At 45.6% G+C, this 16,362-nt stretch overlaps 1 protein-coding gene across 7 annotated transcripts in view; it reads right to left on the bottom strand.

Annotated features, from left to right (window-relative positions):
* LOC150065177 (semaphorin-4D-like) overlaps positions 1 to 16,362 on the bottom strand; it is a 22,357-nt gene extending 5,995 nt beyond the window's left edge. The window contains exons 1-6 of one of the 7 annotated variants that reach the window (XM_090329746.1): positions 16,083 to 16,359; positions 14,462 to 14,575; positions 13,463 to 13,614; positions 10,872 to 11,047; positions 10,633 to 10,789; positions 9,057 to 9,278 (exon numbers count right to left, since the gene is read on the bottom strand). In XM_090329746.1, the coding sequence (XP_090185872.1) occupies positions 9,165 to 9,278; positions 10,633 to 10,789; positions 10,872 to 11,047; positions 13,463 to 13,519 (504 nt within the window). In that variant the 5' untranslated portion in view covers positions 13,520 to 13,614; positions 14,462 to 14,575; positions 16,083 to 16,359 and the 3' untranslated portion in view covers positions 9,057 to 9,164. Of the gene's footprint in view, positions 1 to 9,056; positions 9,279 to 10,632; positions 10,790 to 10,871; positions 11,048 to 13,462; positions 13,615 to 14,461; positions 14,576 to 14,941; positions 14,994 to 16,082 lie in introns of those variants that run through there. The other 6 variants (XM_090329747.1, XM_090329748.1, XM_090329749.1 and 3 more) reach the window with 6 other exon arrangements.

Genomic DNA, 16,362 nt, shown 5'->3' with positions numbered 1-16,362 from the left:
ACACATGTTACGCCAACATGCTGCTGAATGCCTTCCCCAGCCCCACCAAGGCCCTTTCCCTTCTCCTCCAATATTGCCTAGGGATCAAGTCTTTCTCAAGACCCTTGATCCATCTGGTTTACATCCTAAGTGGACAGGCCCACACCAGGTCCTATTGACCACTCCTACTGCAGTGAAGCTCAATGGACAGCCACAGAGGATTCATCTGTCAAGAGTAAAGAGGGCTACTGCTTCTGTTCCTGAACCTCCTATACCAATGATGACACAAAGGTATGATTGCCCTTCTATCAGACCTACCAAGGTAAACCTGCCTCGTATCTCAGAAGAAGATGAGGGTGAGTAATGCCGAGCTAATTGTTTTCCCTTCTCCCCCTCCATTAGATCTCCTCTGTATTCCTCTTCACCTCATTGCTTTTGTTATCTCTAAATCACTCAAGTTTTTCTTTCTTATCGTTTAGACTTGACCTCATAAGACTTCACTTGGACTTCATCCAGGGACACAGGCTTATTACCATGGGACAGTCACTGTTTCCTTCTCTTGGACGGATAACATCCTCGCCTTCGTCCCCCAATATCGACGCCCCTTGTCAGCAGGAAATAGCCAGAAAGAGTCGGCGCCCCTTTATAATTATCAGAAAGTGGGAATGTTAGGTCTGCCTGGGAGAAATGATTCCTTCCCGTGGCGTTCTGTGCACTCTGGAAATCCCCATCCAGACTGTAACCCTGGCAACTGTCATGTCCCCCAGTGGGAGGTCCCCCAGTCTGAAGTATTTCTTCATCCTCTGAGGTCACATCCGCTCCCGCTGTAGCCACACTCCTCCCCCTATATAATGTCTCACTTCCGGCCATAAGCTCTCTTTCTTCCACCTGACTCCATCTTGTGCGGCTGTAGGTCTGTTTTCTCTCTTTCTCTCTCTCAAAAAAACCTTCACCTCTTAAACTGCGTGGAGTTTCCTTTCGGCAAGCCTTACACGTATAACCACTCTGGCTTGCTGGCTCTGGGCCCTTCCTTTCCTCGTCTACCTATTTGCTTCCTTCTGCATTTCCTCTTTCCCCAAGTAGGGATGGAGCCAGGCTGGAAAAGAGGAACTAAGCATGATGTGTCTTGAGGTTCATGACATTGCAAGACTTGGCAGGACACAATAGGATGTGCCTTAAAGTGCTTAGCTTTGAGAAATGTGGCAGCATGTGATCTTCGTGGGGGCTGGCTATTTCATGGGGACTGGGCCAACTGATATAATTTTTTATACTTTCCCATCTATTTGTTGGGACAATATTAATGAAACTTGTGCCTCTCACATGAATATTTTCTCTCTCTCTGTTTAAAAGGTGACAAATGTATATTTTGGGACTCTATTGTACTGTAACATCTTTCCATAGAGGAAAAGGTAACAGTTGGTTGAGTAATTCTTCCAGCAAAGTCATTTTTAAGTTAATTTGCTAAATTTTGAAAAAATAAAACATGACACTTGGGCTTTAAAAAAGGAGTGTAATTTTTTCATATATTTTTATTGTAATTAATGGAAGGATTACATTATATTCACCAGATAGAAGATACATTACTTCGCAAATATTGATACCCTTTCTCATGTCATAGTCGCCATTTCCCTCCCTCCCTCCTCCCACTCTTCTTTTTTTGAAATACTTTTTTTTTTTTGGCCAGTCCCGGGCTTGAGCTCAGGGTCTGAGCACTGTCCTTGGACTTTCTCAAGGCTAGAGCTCTACCACTTGAGCCTCAGCACCACTTCTGGCTTTTTCCTATGTATGTGGTACCAAGGAATCGAACCGGGGTCTTCATGCATGCTAGGCAAGCACTTTAACCACTAGGCCAAATACTCCCGGCCCTGAAATACTTTTTATTGTGATTAATAGAAGGGTTACATTATAGTCACCAGACAAAAGGTGCATAACTTCACATTGATACCCTTTCTCATGACATGGTCCCCATTTCCCTCCCACCCTCCATCAGATCATCTTGATTTTCCTCCTTCCCTATCCAATTTCAAATAACCAATTAAGCACATATAAAATATATCAGTTAACAAGGTGAAATATTGTAACAATATGAGATAACCAAGGGACAGCAAAAGAGATGAGAGATAACATAGTACATTAAGGACAGCAATCAAAAAAGGAGTGTAATTTTGTAAGCAATGAAAGCATGCAGGCTTTTGCAAATGCAGCAGGTTTAGAAATCCATTCCAGATGGAAATATGGTCAGTTGGAAATATGATCTATGGTGGGCTGTGAATGACAATGACAGCAGGTTGTTCGCTGTGCTGCTCAGACCAGCTCACGCTTGCTTGTCTTTTTATGTCTTCCTGCAAAATAGTTCTGTGTGGGTTGGCAGGGGCTTGCCCAGACTTCAGGCTCCAGGCTGTGTGGTTGCAGATCTGATGGAAACTTTGAAACTTGTGGCCCCTACGTCAGAGGAATGGCGGCTGGCTGGTAGTCAGTGACACACAGCGAGGGTGGCCTTGCAGGTGGAGTCACACCTCTGGGGTCTATAAATGGAAGTGCATACCAGCCATCCAGTTTTGATGGCCCAAGTTGGTGAAAGTTAGAAAATTAAGAGATACACTGGCCTGGGAATAGAGACATGGCAAGGAAGTCTGGGCACAAACAACCCCAAAAGATAAGAAACTGCTCTGTAGACCAGAGGGAAGGTGAGTACTGTGGGGAACTTAGGTTACCTGGTTAAAGGGTAGGATTTTCCAAATATGATTGCATTAAAGACCCTGGAATGAGAAGATGACTCTAGATGGCCCAAGGGAGAAGATAGGCAAGTTTTAATATCTCCTCTTACTGGTGCTACAGAGAAAAGCAGTGACAATTCAAAGACACAGTGAGAATGAGGCTGACATTCCACTTTATGGAAAGGTGAAACACTGCACAAACATGACTAGACAAGGAAAAGGATAGTAAATTTGGGGAAGGGACTGGGCAATATGGTAGATAACAATTGTTTGTGCAAGGACCTATGTTGGAGCAATATCTAGTCTTCCTAATATGGGAATAGGGAAGCAGATGCCACATTTGTTTCCACATTTGCTGCCACATGGATTGTTCTCTGCAAGAGATTCCAATCCAGTTTCAAAAATATGAGATTGGGGCCAGGAGTTTGGCCTAGTGGTACAGTGCTTGCCTCGGATGCTCAAAGACCCAGGTTCGATTCCTTGGTACCACATACATAGCAAAAAAGCCAGAAATGGTGCTGTGGCTCAAGTGGTAGAGCTCTAGCCCTGAGAAAGCCCACAGACAGTGCTCATGCCCTGAGCTTAAGGCCCAGGACTGGCAAAAAAAATGAGATTGATTTCAAGGTGTGTTAAGAATAGGAAGTTTGCAGGCACCGGTGGCTCATGAACATAATCCTCGTTACTCAGGAGGCTGAAATCTGAGGATCGCATTTTCAAAGTCAACCCAGGCAGGAAAATCCCTGAGACACTTGTTTCCAAGAAACTCTGAGTAAAGGTAGAATTGGAGCTGTCTCAAGTGGTAGATCACTAGCCTGGAACAAAATAAATAAATTAATTAAAAGCTTAGGGACAGTACCTAAGCCTTGAGTTCAAGCCCCAAGATTCCCCTTCTCCCCACCAAAAAAGATACTAGAAAGTATATACAAAAATGGTCTTTTCAAGGTGGAAGTGGCTTGCCTCTGAAACACAAATCATTACATCCACCCAGGCATTATACCCACTTAGGCACCTGGCAAGTTTAGGAGTGTGGAGTGTCAAGTTCCTATACAGGAGCAGGCTGTATAGGGAAAGCCAAGAATTATGACATGTCCCAGGATTCACTCTGCACATGACCAGCTAAGGAAACCCCCAGGGGAACAGAGTGAAAAACACAGTGAGATTAGAGTGCCATCGTGATGGCCAAAGGTATGTCTGGTCAGAGTAGCCCACTTTCAACTGATAAAACCAGGGACTATTTATCACTAGGACTACATGAAGGACATCAGATGACCAATACTCCAGAGGAAAATTAACCTTAGGAATATAGCTTGAAGCATGTCAGTAAGCAAATGAACAAGTCCGCAGGCAGAGAGAATGTGCAAGATACAGAGAGAGATGGAGAAAAAGAGCAAGAGAAGGATCGTTCATCATGTATACACCGAACAAAGGATTGTGCCTTTCAGGTTCTTTTTACAAATCTCATAGCTCATGTCCAACTGCTACCGATTGTGCTATAAAGGGGAACGTATGCCTTGCTTTTAGACAGAAAGGATGGCGTGTAGAGTATCCAGCTTTGGCTCTCTCTCACATGCCTTCAGTCCTCAGTAGTCTTCATGCCAAAGCAGCCTTCATGACATGAAATATTCAGATTCTGGGCCGGGAGTTTGGCCTAGTGGTAGAGTGCTTGCCTAACATCCACAAAGACCTGGGTTCAATTCCTTGGTACCATATACATAGAAAAAAAAAAGCTGGAAGTGGTGCTGAGGCTCACGTGGTAGAGTGCTAAGCCTTGAGAAAGTCCAAGGACAGTGCTCAGGCCCTGAGCCCAAGCCCAGGACTGGCAAAAAAAAAAAAATCAGATCTACCCTTTGCTGTGAAGATGGAGGAAATGATCATGTGCCAAGAAATGCAGACAGCCTGGAGCAGTTAAAACAGGCATATGGTCAAGCCCTAAGATTTAGCCCAAGATTAAGGTTTACACCCTCTACCAAAGTCTAACTTCCCACAGCTTAGATCCATATACATTCATTTAGGAACCCAATGCTGCTTCCTAAAATCTGGCCTTGGTTCCACATGAGCTTCGCATTCCCTTAGAGATGAAGTCAAGAGCATCACCGCTGGGCTGTAGAATCAAGTGCAGAGTACCCTGTGTACCAGCCACGTTCAGACCGTGGATAGATAGGAGCCGCCTGGAATGTTTGTCACGGGCATTCCTTCAGTCTGCCATGGCTGAGGGCCAAGGCTGTGTGGCACTGTGGGAACTATAGGCATCATTTGGAGAGTGGTAGGGCAGAGGAGGAGGTTGGTGTTCTCTCACCAACCAAGTCTGAGTATGCGGGATGATATGGGCAGTGCTTAAAAAGGACATGAAGTTGACTGGCATCAGCAGGTAGGGTCACCGTCTGGGCTGGAGAGGGGGGTTAATGTAAGAACCAACGTGGTTGGTTCATGAATGTATTGTTTGCTTTTGCTTTTTGTTGTTCTGTTTGTTTGTTTCAGTCTCGTTGGGTGCAGAAATGAAGGGACAAAGGATAAACAAATGCAGGCGTGGTACTCAGTAGAAATGATGTAGAAAATGAACTATACAACTTGTGGGTGGGGACAGGAGGGGGCAACTAAGAGAAAGCAGACAGGAGGCCTTGGCCAAAAGGAAGTGGACTCATTATCTGTCTAATGAAATAAGCTTTCTGTGCAGCGCTTTAAGAATAAAAACAAAATTGTATTTTATAAGGAACACGTGTAAAGCGCATGGCTGTCTGAAGTAAACCCCTCCCACACTGACCCCATCACCTAGACACATAGCCATGGCTGTGCTGAGATCCTGTCAGCCACAGTGATCACCCTATCAGACCATCTCTCCCTGACCCAGGGCCACTGGTCACACTCCTGTGTAGCTGCTGCTCCAGGCCTCTCCATGTGCTAATCACTCCATGCTTTATGACAACAGCCACAAAAAGGGTAAAGACACACACGTACACATCCACGTTTGCCTCCATCAAGGATGTGTGGAAGTTCCCCATAATTCATGGCTGACATATTCTCAAGAAGGCACTATTTTGTCCAGGGGACCAGTAGAACCCTTCTCTAATATCCTCACCTGTAGAGGTTTCAGCAGCCTAGCTTGGCCTGGACCCTGACTTCTCCCCATCCACTTGCTTACCACACACTTACACGGGTTGGGGTTTGAGTTGCTAGAGTCAGGAGGCTGAACAGAGCTCTCCGAGCTGGTTGTTGGCTGGTCCTGAAGCTTAAACACTGTCGGCACTGGGGTCCTGTTGCTGTATAAAGTCGCATTGCTACAGGTGCCCTTTGGGCTCTGTCTGCCAGGTATTTTTCAGGGAGGCAGTGGGAGCCTGCCTTGGGTTGTATGGTGACCGATGCATGTATTTGTAGCGACTCTCTAGTCTACCATCACACCATGAGCATCCATCCACATGAAGGGCCACCTTGGAGTTCTGCCTGCTGTGGTCCCAGGAGTTTGGGGTCAGCTAGCTGCACTGGTACCCACAGGCAGAATTTCTAGAAATATCACACCCACAGGGGCTGATGCTTGTGGATCCCTGCTACAGCTGCTTGTTTAGATGTGTGTGTGTGTGTGTGTGTGTGTGTGTGTGTGTGTGTGTGCTAAGTATGTGGTGCATGTAGTTGTGTGATGTTGGATATGATGTTCCTGGAGAATGTATGTTATATGTAGTATAGTGTGTGGTGTTTTGTTATGCATGGTGTTTGATGTGTGTGGTTTGCATGTGGTAAGTGTAAAGTCTGTGGTGTGACAAATGGTGTCTGTGTATGTTTACTATGATATGTATGTATGGTATGTGGTGGGGTACTGGCTGTATGAGTATGGTGTAATGTAGTGAACACACAGCATGTCTGTGGTGTATGTAGTGTGTTGTGTGATAGGATGTATGTCTGATCTCACGTGTGGAGTATGTGGTAGGATATGGGGTACACGTGATAGATGCATGGTGTATGTGGTGCATTCAGACAAGAACTGAGCAAGTCTCTTGCTCTGTGCCACCTTTTGGTAGAGACAGGTATAGGCACAGCTCACAGCTTCTCACTGTGGAAGTGGTGCTTCACAAGGCTGTGGAACTCTCACGGTGACCCAGAGAGGAGGTGCCTTTCCTGCCAGTCTATGGGGAAGAATCAGAGGTGCAGAGCACATGGCTGGCTGCCCAGGGAAACAAGGCCAATACACAGCCCTCAGGAAATGGACTTGTCTACATTCTGTTTTCGTTGCTCCATTTTAGGTGTAAAAGAGGGTAGTAGCACTTTCCACAGCCAGGTGGAAATGTGACAGATGATGGTAAGCTACAATCAGCAGGGTGAAATCCAATACTTCCAACCTAAGCCATTCCTATACAACTCTCCAGGTAAAGGGTTTTGCTATACTTTTTTTTAAAAAATATTTTTATTGTGATTAATAAAAGGGTTACATGATATTTGCCAGAGAGAAGGTACATTCATTCACATACATTGATACCTTTGCTGTACTTTTTTGTGTGGTCATGGAGTTTGAATTCAGAGCCTGGGCACTGTCCCTGAGCTTTTTTTTTTTTCCTCAAGGCTCATGTTCTACCACTTGGAGAAACTGCTAAACTTCCAGATTTTAGGTGGTTAATTGGAGATAAGAGTCTCATAGATTTCCCTACCCAGGCTGGCTTTGAACTATGATCCTCAGATCTCAGCCTCCTGAGTAGCTAGGATATGCAGGTATGGACCATCCGTGCCTGGCCCTGCAGTTTTTATAAGGTGAACAGAAAAAATATGATGATGATTGTTTTTATTATTATTATTAGCCATAACAAGCTCATGGCATGCTAAAACCAGAGTCTAAGAGGAAGCCTATTCTATGTCTTCTCCAGGATAAATGGGGCTACAGGCTGAATTAAGGGCCTATAGGCCAGACTTCCAGCTTCCCATCCTCCAGAATCCACTGTCAATTTCTTAGCAGAAAACATTCAGGAGGAAGCACGATGTCAATAATGAGCTATTAAGTATCCTATTGTTTCTCTTAGGAGTTCATACATGGACAAGTCTGTATTTACCATGACATAGAGCCAACACAGTCTGATCTCACTGGTTCAGGTAACAAGAACATTCCTTCCCATGATGCAAGGACTGTTTCACCTTGACACTGGCCTTGTGCTGTAGGAACTCAGTAAAGTTCTGTCTCCCTAGTTCTGCCTTCCTCCATTCTGAAGGCTAGTACATCTGGGCCAGGAAAAACAGCATGGCCAACACTAGCTTAGCCAGTATCACATGACAGCCCTGCAAAGCCACGCACCAAGGCAGCCACCAGACCTGCTGTCTGGGCCCGGTTACCTTCTTCAAAGACAATAGTAGGGTTTGAACTGGTTCAGGTTTCTGGAAAAGCTGTGTCTCCTCAATGACATGCATACCATTCTTTAGGCTGACTGCTTTGTACAAGGTGCCCTGATCTGCAAGGCCAAAACCACAGGTCAGTGAGGCAGCCCCAGAGGGACACACCTAGGTCACCAAATCAAGGTCACCAAGGTCACTCAGGAGCCAATACTCCCCCTTCTGCACTCCCAAATTACTCCCTCAATTAGATGCTTCGATTAAGAGGACAGTGTTGCACAAGAACTAAAAGAGAAAGCCTCTGACAAATAATCTATTCGAAACTCAAGTTACAGGTTATTCTGATTTTCTTACAAAGCATAAGCTTTTTTTTGCCAGTCCTGGGGCTTGTACTCATGGCCTGAGCACTGTCCTTGGGCTGTCTTAAGTCTAGTGCTCTGCACTTGAGCCACAGCACCATTTCAGGCTTTTTCTATATATATGCACTACCGAGGAATTGAAGCCAGGTCTTCATGCATGCTGGGCAAGCACTCTACCACTAGGCCAAACTCCTGGCACACAAAGCATAAGCTTTTATTCCTAGGGCATACAAATCAGCTGGGAAGTCCTCAGGGTGGGCTTAAGGCTCTGTCAGCTGCTGTGGCAAGAGTACTGGTCCTAAAGGAAGTGTATTCCCCCCATCCCCAGCCACAGATCAGGACCTATCTCAGCCTGGCTCCTTCCAGGGATAGGAAAAAAGCCTCTCAGCAGCACTCAGGAAATGCCAGGATGCTCAGTGCTCACAATTGCAGCACTCAAGGGTATCACTCCATTCCCACAACAGGGACTTCTTTGCAGGAGCCCATCCCAGATGCAGGCCAAGCCTTGAATGTTCAAACAAGCTCTCTAGTCACAGAGATCTGGAAGCCCAGATGCCATAATTCTTTCATGCTTTTATAACTACTTGGCCTACCTGAAGAGAGATGTCAGATCTACCCACAAAGGATCTTAAGTACACTTCCAGTCTCTTACCCAAGGACACAGACACACTTTGACTGTGACTTCCCCAGAACCTACCTGTGCTGAGAAACATGACATCATAGATGGTTCCATCCAGAGCCTGGGTCCTATCCACCACAATCTGGGTGTAGTTCACATCTTTTATGATGAATGTGGGCCTGTTGTCTATGGAGTCACTGAGTCATCCATCAAAGGGTGGTCTTGAACAAATAACAGTGTTTGGGTTGGTAAATTCAAAGAGCTGGTGTAGTTGGCTGCATGTGTCTCGCTGTTGATGCACTGTGAAGGCAAAAGTTTCCCTGGTGAACATGCCTGTCCATCACCAATCAAGGACAGCGCTGGGAATCATGTAAAGTATAGCACTGAGGGATCCACACTGACTAGTCTGCAAAGAATGGTGACAGAGGATAGCTAAAGAACTTCTTCCCAGAAGCCAGAGGATGCAACTCACGTCCATACAATGTGACTGATTTTGACAGATCATCAGTGTATAGAATTAACTACCAGTGAACAAATTTCCAAACTTTGGAAATTAAAGGCATGTTGTCATAATAATTTTCCCATAAAGATGAGGATTCTAACAAACATTGACAAAAACAGTCTAATGTTAAATAAGGGTAAGCAACTTTTTTCTTCTAGAGGCCATTTTGGATATTTATAACATCATTCTCCAGCCATTTAATACTATCAATAATAGACAGGCAGGCTAGAGACAACCAATAAGACCGACTGGAAGTTTTCATGGCTGCCCCATCATATGCCAAATAATTTCTCAGGTTGTATATGACCCTCAGACTGGGCATTCCCACCATAATAACAGAGAAAGAGGAAAAATGGTGCCAGCTTCCTAAAATTTGGGACCTTCCCAAAGTTAGTGAGTACAAGAAACTAATTTTTATTGAACACAGTGCACACAAAAGAAAGAACTGATTATGTCTGGTCAGGGCCAGATATCCAGAGCTGGTGGGGAGGGGTGGGGGAGACAGGTTAGGGCCCATTTACTACATGACAAACAATGAGTGGGGCATCCAAATTAGCTTAAAACTTCTTTTTTATTCTTTTTGTCTTAGAAGAAAATAAAAAGTGACTCCTATTGGGCCCAGAGTTTGGCCTAGTAGTAGAGTTCTTGCCTAGCATGCAGGAAGACCCAGGTTCGATTCCTCAGTACCACATACATAGAAAAAAGCCAGAAGTAGTGCTGAGGCTCAAGTGGTAGAGTTTTGGCCTTGAGAAAGTCCAAGGACAGGGCCCAGACCCTGAGTTCAAGCCCAGAACTGGCAAAGAAAAAAAAGGGACTCCTATTGACTAGTAGACAGAATAGTTCATGACAGTGAAAATCACTGGTAGAGAAATTATGTGTTTCTCTGCAGGAAACTGAACTGCATTGTGCAAAATCAGTTCCACAAAAATAGACAGTAGCACATTCCTTTGGGAAGAGTGTTCTGAGACTTGTTGCACAATATACAGAAAAGGGTAAAGTTGCCCTCTTTAGTTCTCAGGCCCAGTGGATGCTGGGCATGGTATAGACGCATGGTGGCCAGAAGACTCACCTTCTAGGAGGCCCTGCACTTGTGGGTCCTAGACTCTTGAACAGGGACAAAAACCTTTCCCTTAGAGCCCCTGCCCTGCTCACCTCTCCAGGCCGTGGAGTGGGCACCAGATCATAGTAGGGTACCCACTTGATGTGAGACTTCTCCACTGTGACCCTCTGCATGTACTTGCCATGAGAGAACACTGCCTCCACCGTGGATAGCGTGTAGGCACACACTGCTGACAGGCCCACGTTGTTCCTGCAAAGGAGCGGCCATGTGAGTGCATGAAGTGAAGCTGGGCACTGGGGAACAGATGCCATTTTCCCAGGGCAGCACTTACAGCTGTGGGGTGAAGAGTGCATAGAACACAGGCTCCTTGAGGTCTGGGGACCGCAGTATAAAGACATCTTGTAATATGTCGAAGGTCAGACCTATGTCTGCCTGGGAGCAGATCAGCCTAGCCTTCAGGAAAGAGGTCCACTTCTTCTGTAAGATCCTCAGACCCCCTCGGTCTCCCTGAAACCCCAGAGACAAGACATGGTAAGGGAACCTGGATGTCCCATCCGCATGTGGTCTGCATGCAGGGTGTAATACCCAACCTCAGTAGTTTATAGCATGACCTGGACAAGCCTTGCTGAGTAAAAGGAAAGCAGACACTTTCCTGCTAGCTCAGATCAGGCTTTCTGGCTCAAAATAAAACAAATAACAATCCTCTCTCTTAAAACTCATCTAATGATAACTCATCTAATTACAACTGTTCCACAGCACTCTGAATGCCACTGGGTTCTGACTCAACGAGACTGTTTCTTGGCTCCTGTCCATCTCCAAATAACCTGTAAGTGAACCATATGGACCTGGTTGGTGGCAGGCAGCCTCTAGACATGAGACTTCTCTTGGATAAATGGATGCATGTCCTCTTTGACAGATCCAAATTTCTGATTCCATGCTGACAACTAGGTGGTCCTTAAACACTGTGCAGTGGCCAAGGGCTGAGAGGAGTCAACTGTGAACTCTCAGGACTTCATGGCTGGGAGAGAATAAAACTGATCTACCTTCTCTATGGTTACCTCCCCATGATTTCAGTTACAGAGATTGAGATTCTGTTCTATTTATCATTTATTACAGCTAATGCCTTATTTTATCTACTTTATAGACTAAGGCATATGTGTATAGGAAAACAGTGCATAAAGATTCAGCGTTGTCTGTGGTTTTAGGCATCCACTGGGAATTCTTAGAATGAATGGGTCCTGGAAACCAGTGAACTAAAAACAGAAGGCAGGCTTGCCAAAGAATATAACATGAAAGAGTCTTCTTTTATCTGGGACACAATGCAAGCCTACTCCTTTCTCATCTCTACCATGTAATCATAGGAAGGCAAATGATGAAGCATGTAAGAAGCCTTTATTTTTCCTTCTGATGTTTTAGCAGACTCATAGGCATCTGAGGTCTGTGTGTACAGCGTGGCATCGATGGAGAGATAAGTGCACATCTCATCTCAGACCGGAAGTGAGACAAGATACAGGACAAGAAAAGGATTCTGAGGGGACGACAGAAGTCCTTAGGCCAAGCCTCATAGCATGAATTTGGTGGGGTATATTGCATGATCTTGGTCATGGATGCCATGCAAACCCTTATCCCAGGGCTAGGTGTCACGATTAGCCAAAGTAGGTCCATTGTTCGTATCCTGACAGCTATGGAACTACAGTGGTGGTGGAGAGTGAAGGCTTGGACACCTCAGCCTGGGCTGCTGTTAGAGTGGCTCAAATACCTTCTGGGAGCCCTGCTCTTGCATTAACCATCCACTAGGACTGCCATGCACCATCCTGGCCTGAACAGGGGTGGTTCACTGCTCTGCAAGCTGGGAAGTGAGATAGCCATGGGTTAAGAGAAACCTGATAACTAAGTGAGCCCTGGCTAGAGAAGAGCTAGACAAACAACTCAGATACACACAGCACCCACTTTCTGCCTCGTGTGCTAGGCTGTTAAGGGGAGAGCACACTTAAGCCTCCAATTGTGTGTATCGGTGGCATGAGATCACTCTTACTGACTGGAGAGGTTCCAATAATGATCACCTCATGGAAAGGTCACCGGGCAACTGGGAACTGAATGACTTCCATGGAGGATTAGCTGCAGCTAATCATCTTTTGTGAGTCCTGATGTCACCCTGCCTTTCCTAAAATGCCAGCTAAGCTACCTTGAGGTTTGCTAACTCTACCCATGGCAGTTGTCTGGTGTTATGCATCTGCTTTTAAGACATCCTTGCCAGGCTGGGAGTTTGGCCTAGTGGTAGAGTGCTTGCCTAAGCATGCACAAAGATCCAAATTTGATTCCATGGTAGCACATACATAGAAAGAGCCAGAAGTGGTGCTGTGGCTCAAGTGGTAGAGCTCTAACCTTGAAAAAGGCCAAGGACAGTGCTCAGGCCCTGAGTTCAAGCCTCAGGACTGGCAAAAATTAAAAAGAACATACATCCTTGCCACCAATATCTCCACACACATATACTTCAAGCTTTGGGCCTGATAAACATTTTGAAGTGTAGTTCTCACTTCTTAGCCTTCCCTTACTAATTTGTGATTCATTCTTGAGTTGACTAAGAGCTCCTAATAGTGGGATTCTAAGTCCCAGAGAATCTACTTGGCACACTCAACAAAGCCTAACTTTTCCTACAGCCCTGGGGAGGTCTAAGGACAGTGCTAAGGGGTGCAGCCTGGGTGCCGTTGTCATCTTAGTTCCCGTGGACACTTGGTGGAGGGAGAGGGAGGAGGGAAGAGAGCTGGGGTTCTCATAACAAATATATGGAACCTGCCAGGCCTCTCAACAGTGAATGATATGGCAGGAAGGGATTGGGGGGGGGCAGGAAAAGATGCTTTTCCAGGCCTGCTCCCACAGAATGGAAAGAACTTCTAGGTCAGCAGGGAGATCAGGGCTCACCTTGCACACTCTGGCAACGCGGGGGACCTTTAACTTGGAAATAAAGTCATACTCCATAGACACTTCAGTGAAGAAGAAGTAAACCTTGTCATCATCATGCCCAGGACTATCAGAGCTTTTCCGGATCACATCCGAATAGACGAATCTAGGCTCTGCAGAGACACGAGACTGATTGTCCTTACACAGAGTGTGTCACCACCTACTCCCATGGTGTCACAGGCAGTCAGTGCAGCTTTGGGGTCAGGGACTTCCCTACAAATATATCTGGAGTGTGTGTGCCATGTTGGAATCAAACTACAGAGCCAGGAATGGTGACAGTACCATGCCCAGTCATGTCTGCCTCACTGTCCTCAAGTTCAGAAAGATGGCCCTGATTCTGGCCCTACAAGACAATGTTCCTGCTGGAAAGCAGAGCCTCTTCTGCTATAAAGTACAGACCCAAACCAATTGACCCTGGCCAAACGAAGCAGTTCCTCTAAGACTCTGGCCAACTCTGAAGAGAAGTCAGCTGCCTCTGCATATCAGACCACAGTATCCATCCCCAAAGGTTGTCTAGAGGTTTTAAGGAGTCCTAGAATATCTCTGGCCACTCCCCTCTCCACAGGAAAAAGCCAATCACCAGCACCTTACCACCTGTTCCCAGAGTCACACATAAGCCAGCTGTCATCTGGAGGTAGCAGGCGCTGGAGGTGTGGCATAAAACCTGAGCTTTTATTGTCATGCCAAAATAACTCCTAATGTGACAAATCTGAGTTTGTCATTAAGTCAAGGGTCAGTTACAGAAATCTCTCAGCATAGGAGGTTAATATGACCTTAACATAGTGCTCTGTTAGCATCGAATAAACCAAATAGGATGCCCTGGTTTCTGGCCAAGTCTCTGAAAAGTTCCATTGCCTCTAAGGTGTAAACAGTCCAGGATGCTGAAAGGTCAGGGAAAACAAGAAGAGAAGTGGCCACCCAGAGTGCACTGTAACATCTTACCATTACAGAGCATCTTACCATACAGCCATTGGATGTTGTCTTCTGCACGCAAAACATTGTGGGAAGGATTTCGAGAGATGGTGTACTGGCTTCCTAAAAAATTCTATTCTGTCCCAGAATATAGCTCTCCATCTTTAATACCCCAGGAACATGGAAGAGGGAGATTAAAAAAAATAATTAGAACAACCCCTCCTTTGTGGCATCAAGATAAATTTCTTTGTAACTTAATTAAGTACCACTGTAGAAGACAAAAGCAGCTTCCCAACTTCGGAGATGCCCTCTAGTTCCTGCAGCCATGTCTTTTCTTTGGAATAACAGTGGATGCCATGTTCAATTGCATCACTGAGGTTTCCAAGCAGTGACTGGATGCAAGCAACCACTTCTCACATCCAATGAAGGAATGACAAATGCACCTTTCTATACCATATGTTACAGAACCATCCCAAGTTGAAAACACTGTCACTTGAGACACACTTTCATTCAAACAACATAGTTTACCTTGCCAACCATACTTGTGCTCAGAACACTTATGTAGTCTATACGGAGGGCCAAAGCTCCTCACTCAAGGTCTGTTTTGAAATCAGGTGCTGAGAAACTGGTGCAATGCACTGAACGTTGCACTAAAGGAAAATGTTGAATGGCCATACAACGTACCTCCCTTCATCATAGAGTGGAAAAACTGTGAATGGAATTATTCTAATCTAGGGACTGTATAGTAGTACACACCTCTAAGAGCTACAGGCCACTGCTGAAACATGAGACCACTGTAGGCAGCTCATGTTTCCGGGGCTAACCTCTCTCCCAAAGAGGAATGTCTGAACAGTGATTACCAAAGATGGATGTAAAGTAGTATTGCTACCTCAGTGGTGGCTATCCCTTTGAATGATGATTTCAACTCTTCTTCAGGAGTCTGTGCCAAAGGATAAATACCTACTTTTGAGGCAGCTGATATTAAAATGAGACCAGGGCCAGTCACCAGTGGCTCACATCTGTAATCCTAGCTACTCAAGAGGCTAGGATTTGAGGATCAGAGTTCTAAGACAGCTAGGCAAGAAAGTCCATGAGATTCTCATCTGCAATAAACTACGTGGGGGTGGGGGGGAAGAGAACCGAGAAGTAGAGCTGTGGCTCAAGTGGCAAAGTGATAGCTTTAAGCAAAAGAAGCTCAGGGAGAGTGCTCAGGCCCTGGAACTCAAGCCAGAGTATCAACATACACACACACACACACACACACACACACACACACACACACACACACACACACACACTGAGATCAGGGGGCCAGCCCTAGTGGCTTACACTAGCTGTTCAGAAGGCTGAGATCTAAGGGCTATGGTTCATATCCAGCCAAGGTAGGAAAGTCTGTGAGACTCTTACCTCCAATCAACCATCAAAAAGCCATAAGTAGAGCTCTGGTTCAAGTGGGAGAGCACTTGTCTTGAGCAATAAAGCTCAAGGACAGTGCCCAGACTTTGAGTACAAACCCCAGTACTAGCCCTTTCCCTTCCCCATCCACACACACACAAAGAAATGAGACCAGGGGAGAAAGACAAAAGAAGGAATTGGACTTATTATTCTATGTGAGCATAGAACATTTGGCCATAAACTCCAGGGTGAAAGCCTGAGGAGAAGGACTCACCAACCATGACGGATGTGTGACTGTGTGCAGGATCGTAGGGACACTTGCCTTTGCCTTCTTCATTTCTTCCCAGAAGCTCAAAGGATGTTAAGTTCTACAATTGAATGAAAGCAAAGGCATCCTAAGACATCTGGATTTTCAGCCAGGCTTCTGGGGTCTAAGCACACAGCTGCAGCTGTCAGCAGTTCATTTTCTAGAGTGTTTCACCAGTGCCATGAATCCCCCGAACCCTGCCTTGAGCCACACTTCAGCTGTGGACAAAGAACAAAAAGGAGCCATG

This window comes from Megascapheus bottae, chromosome 3 (genome assembly GCF_031878675.1).
Source record: "Megascapheus bottae isolate mThoBot1 chromosome 3, mThoBot2.hap1, whole genome shotgun sequence".
NCBI classification, from domain to species: Eukaryota; Metazoa; Chordata; class Mammalia; order Rodentia; family Geomyidae; genus Megascapheus; species Megascapheus bottae.
The sequence above is the reverse complement of the archived record's forward strand: the minus strand, read 5'-3'. Positions and strand labels throughout refer to the sequence as shown.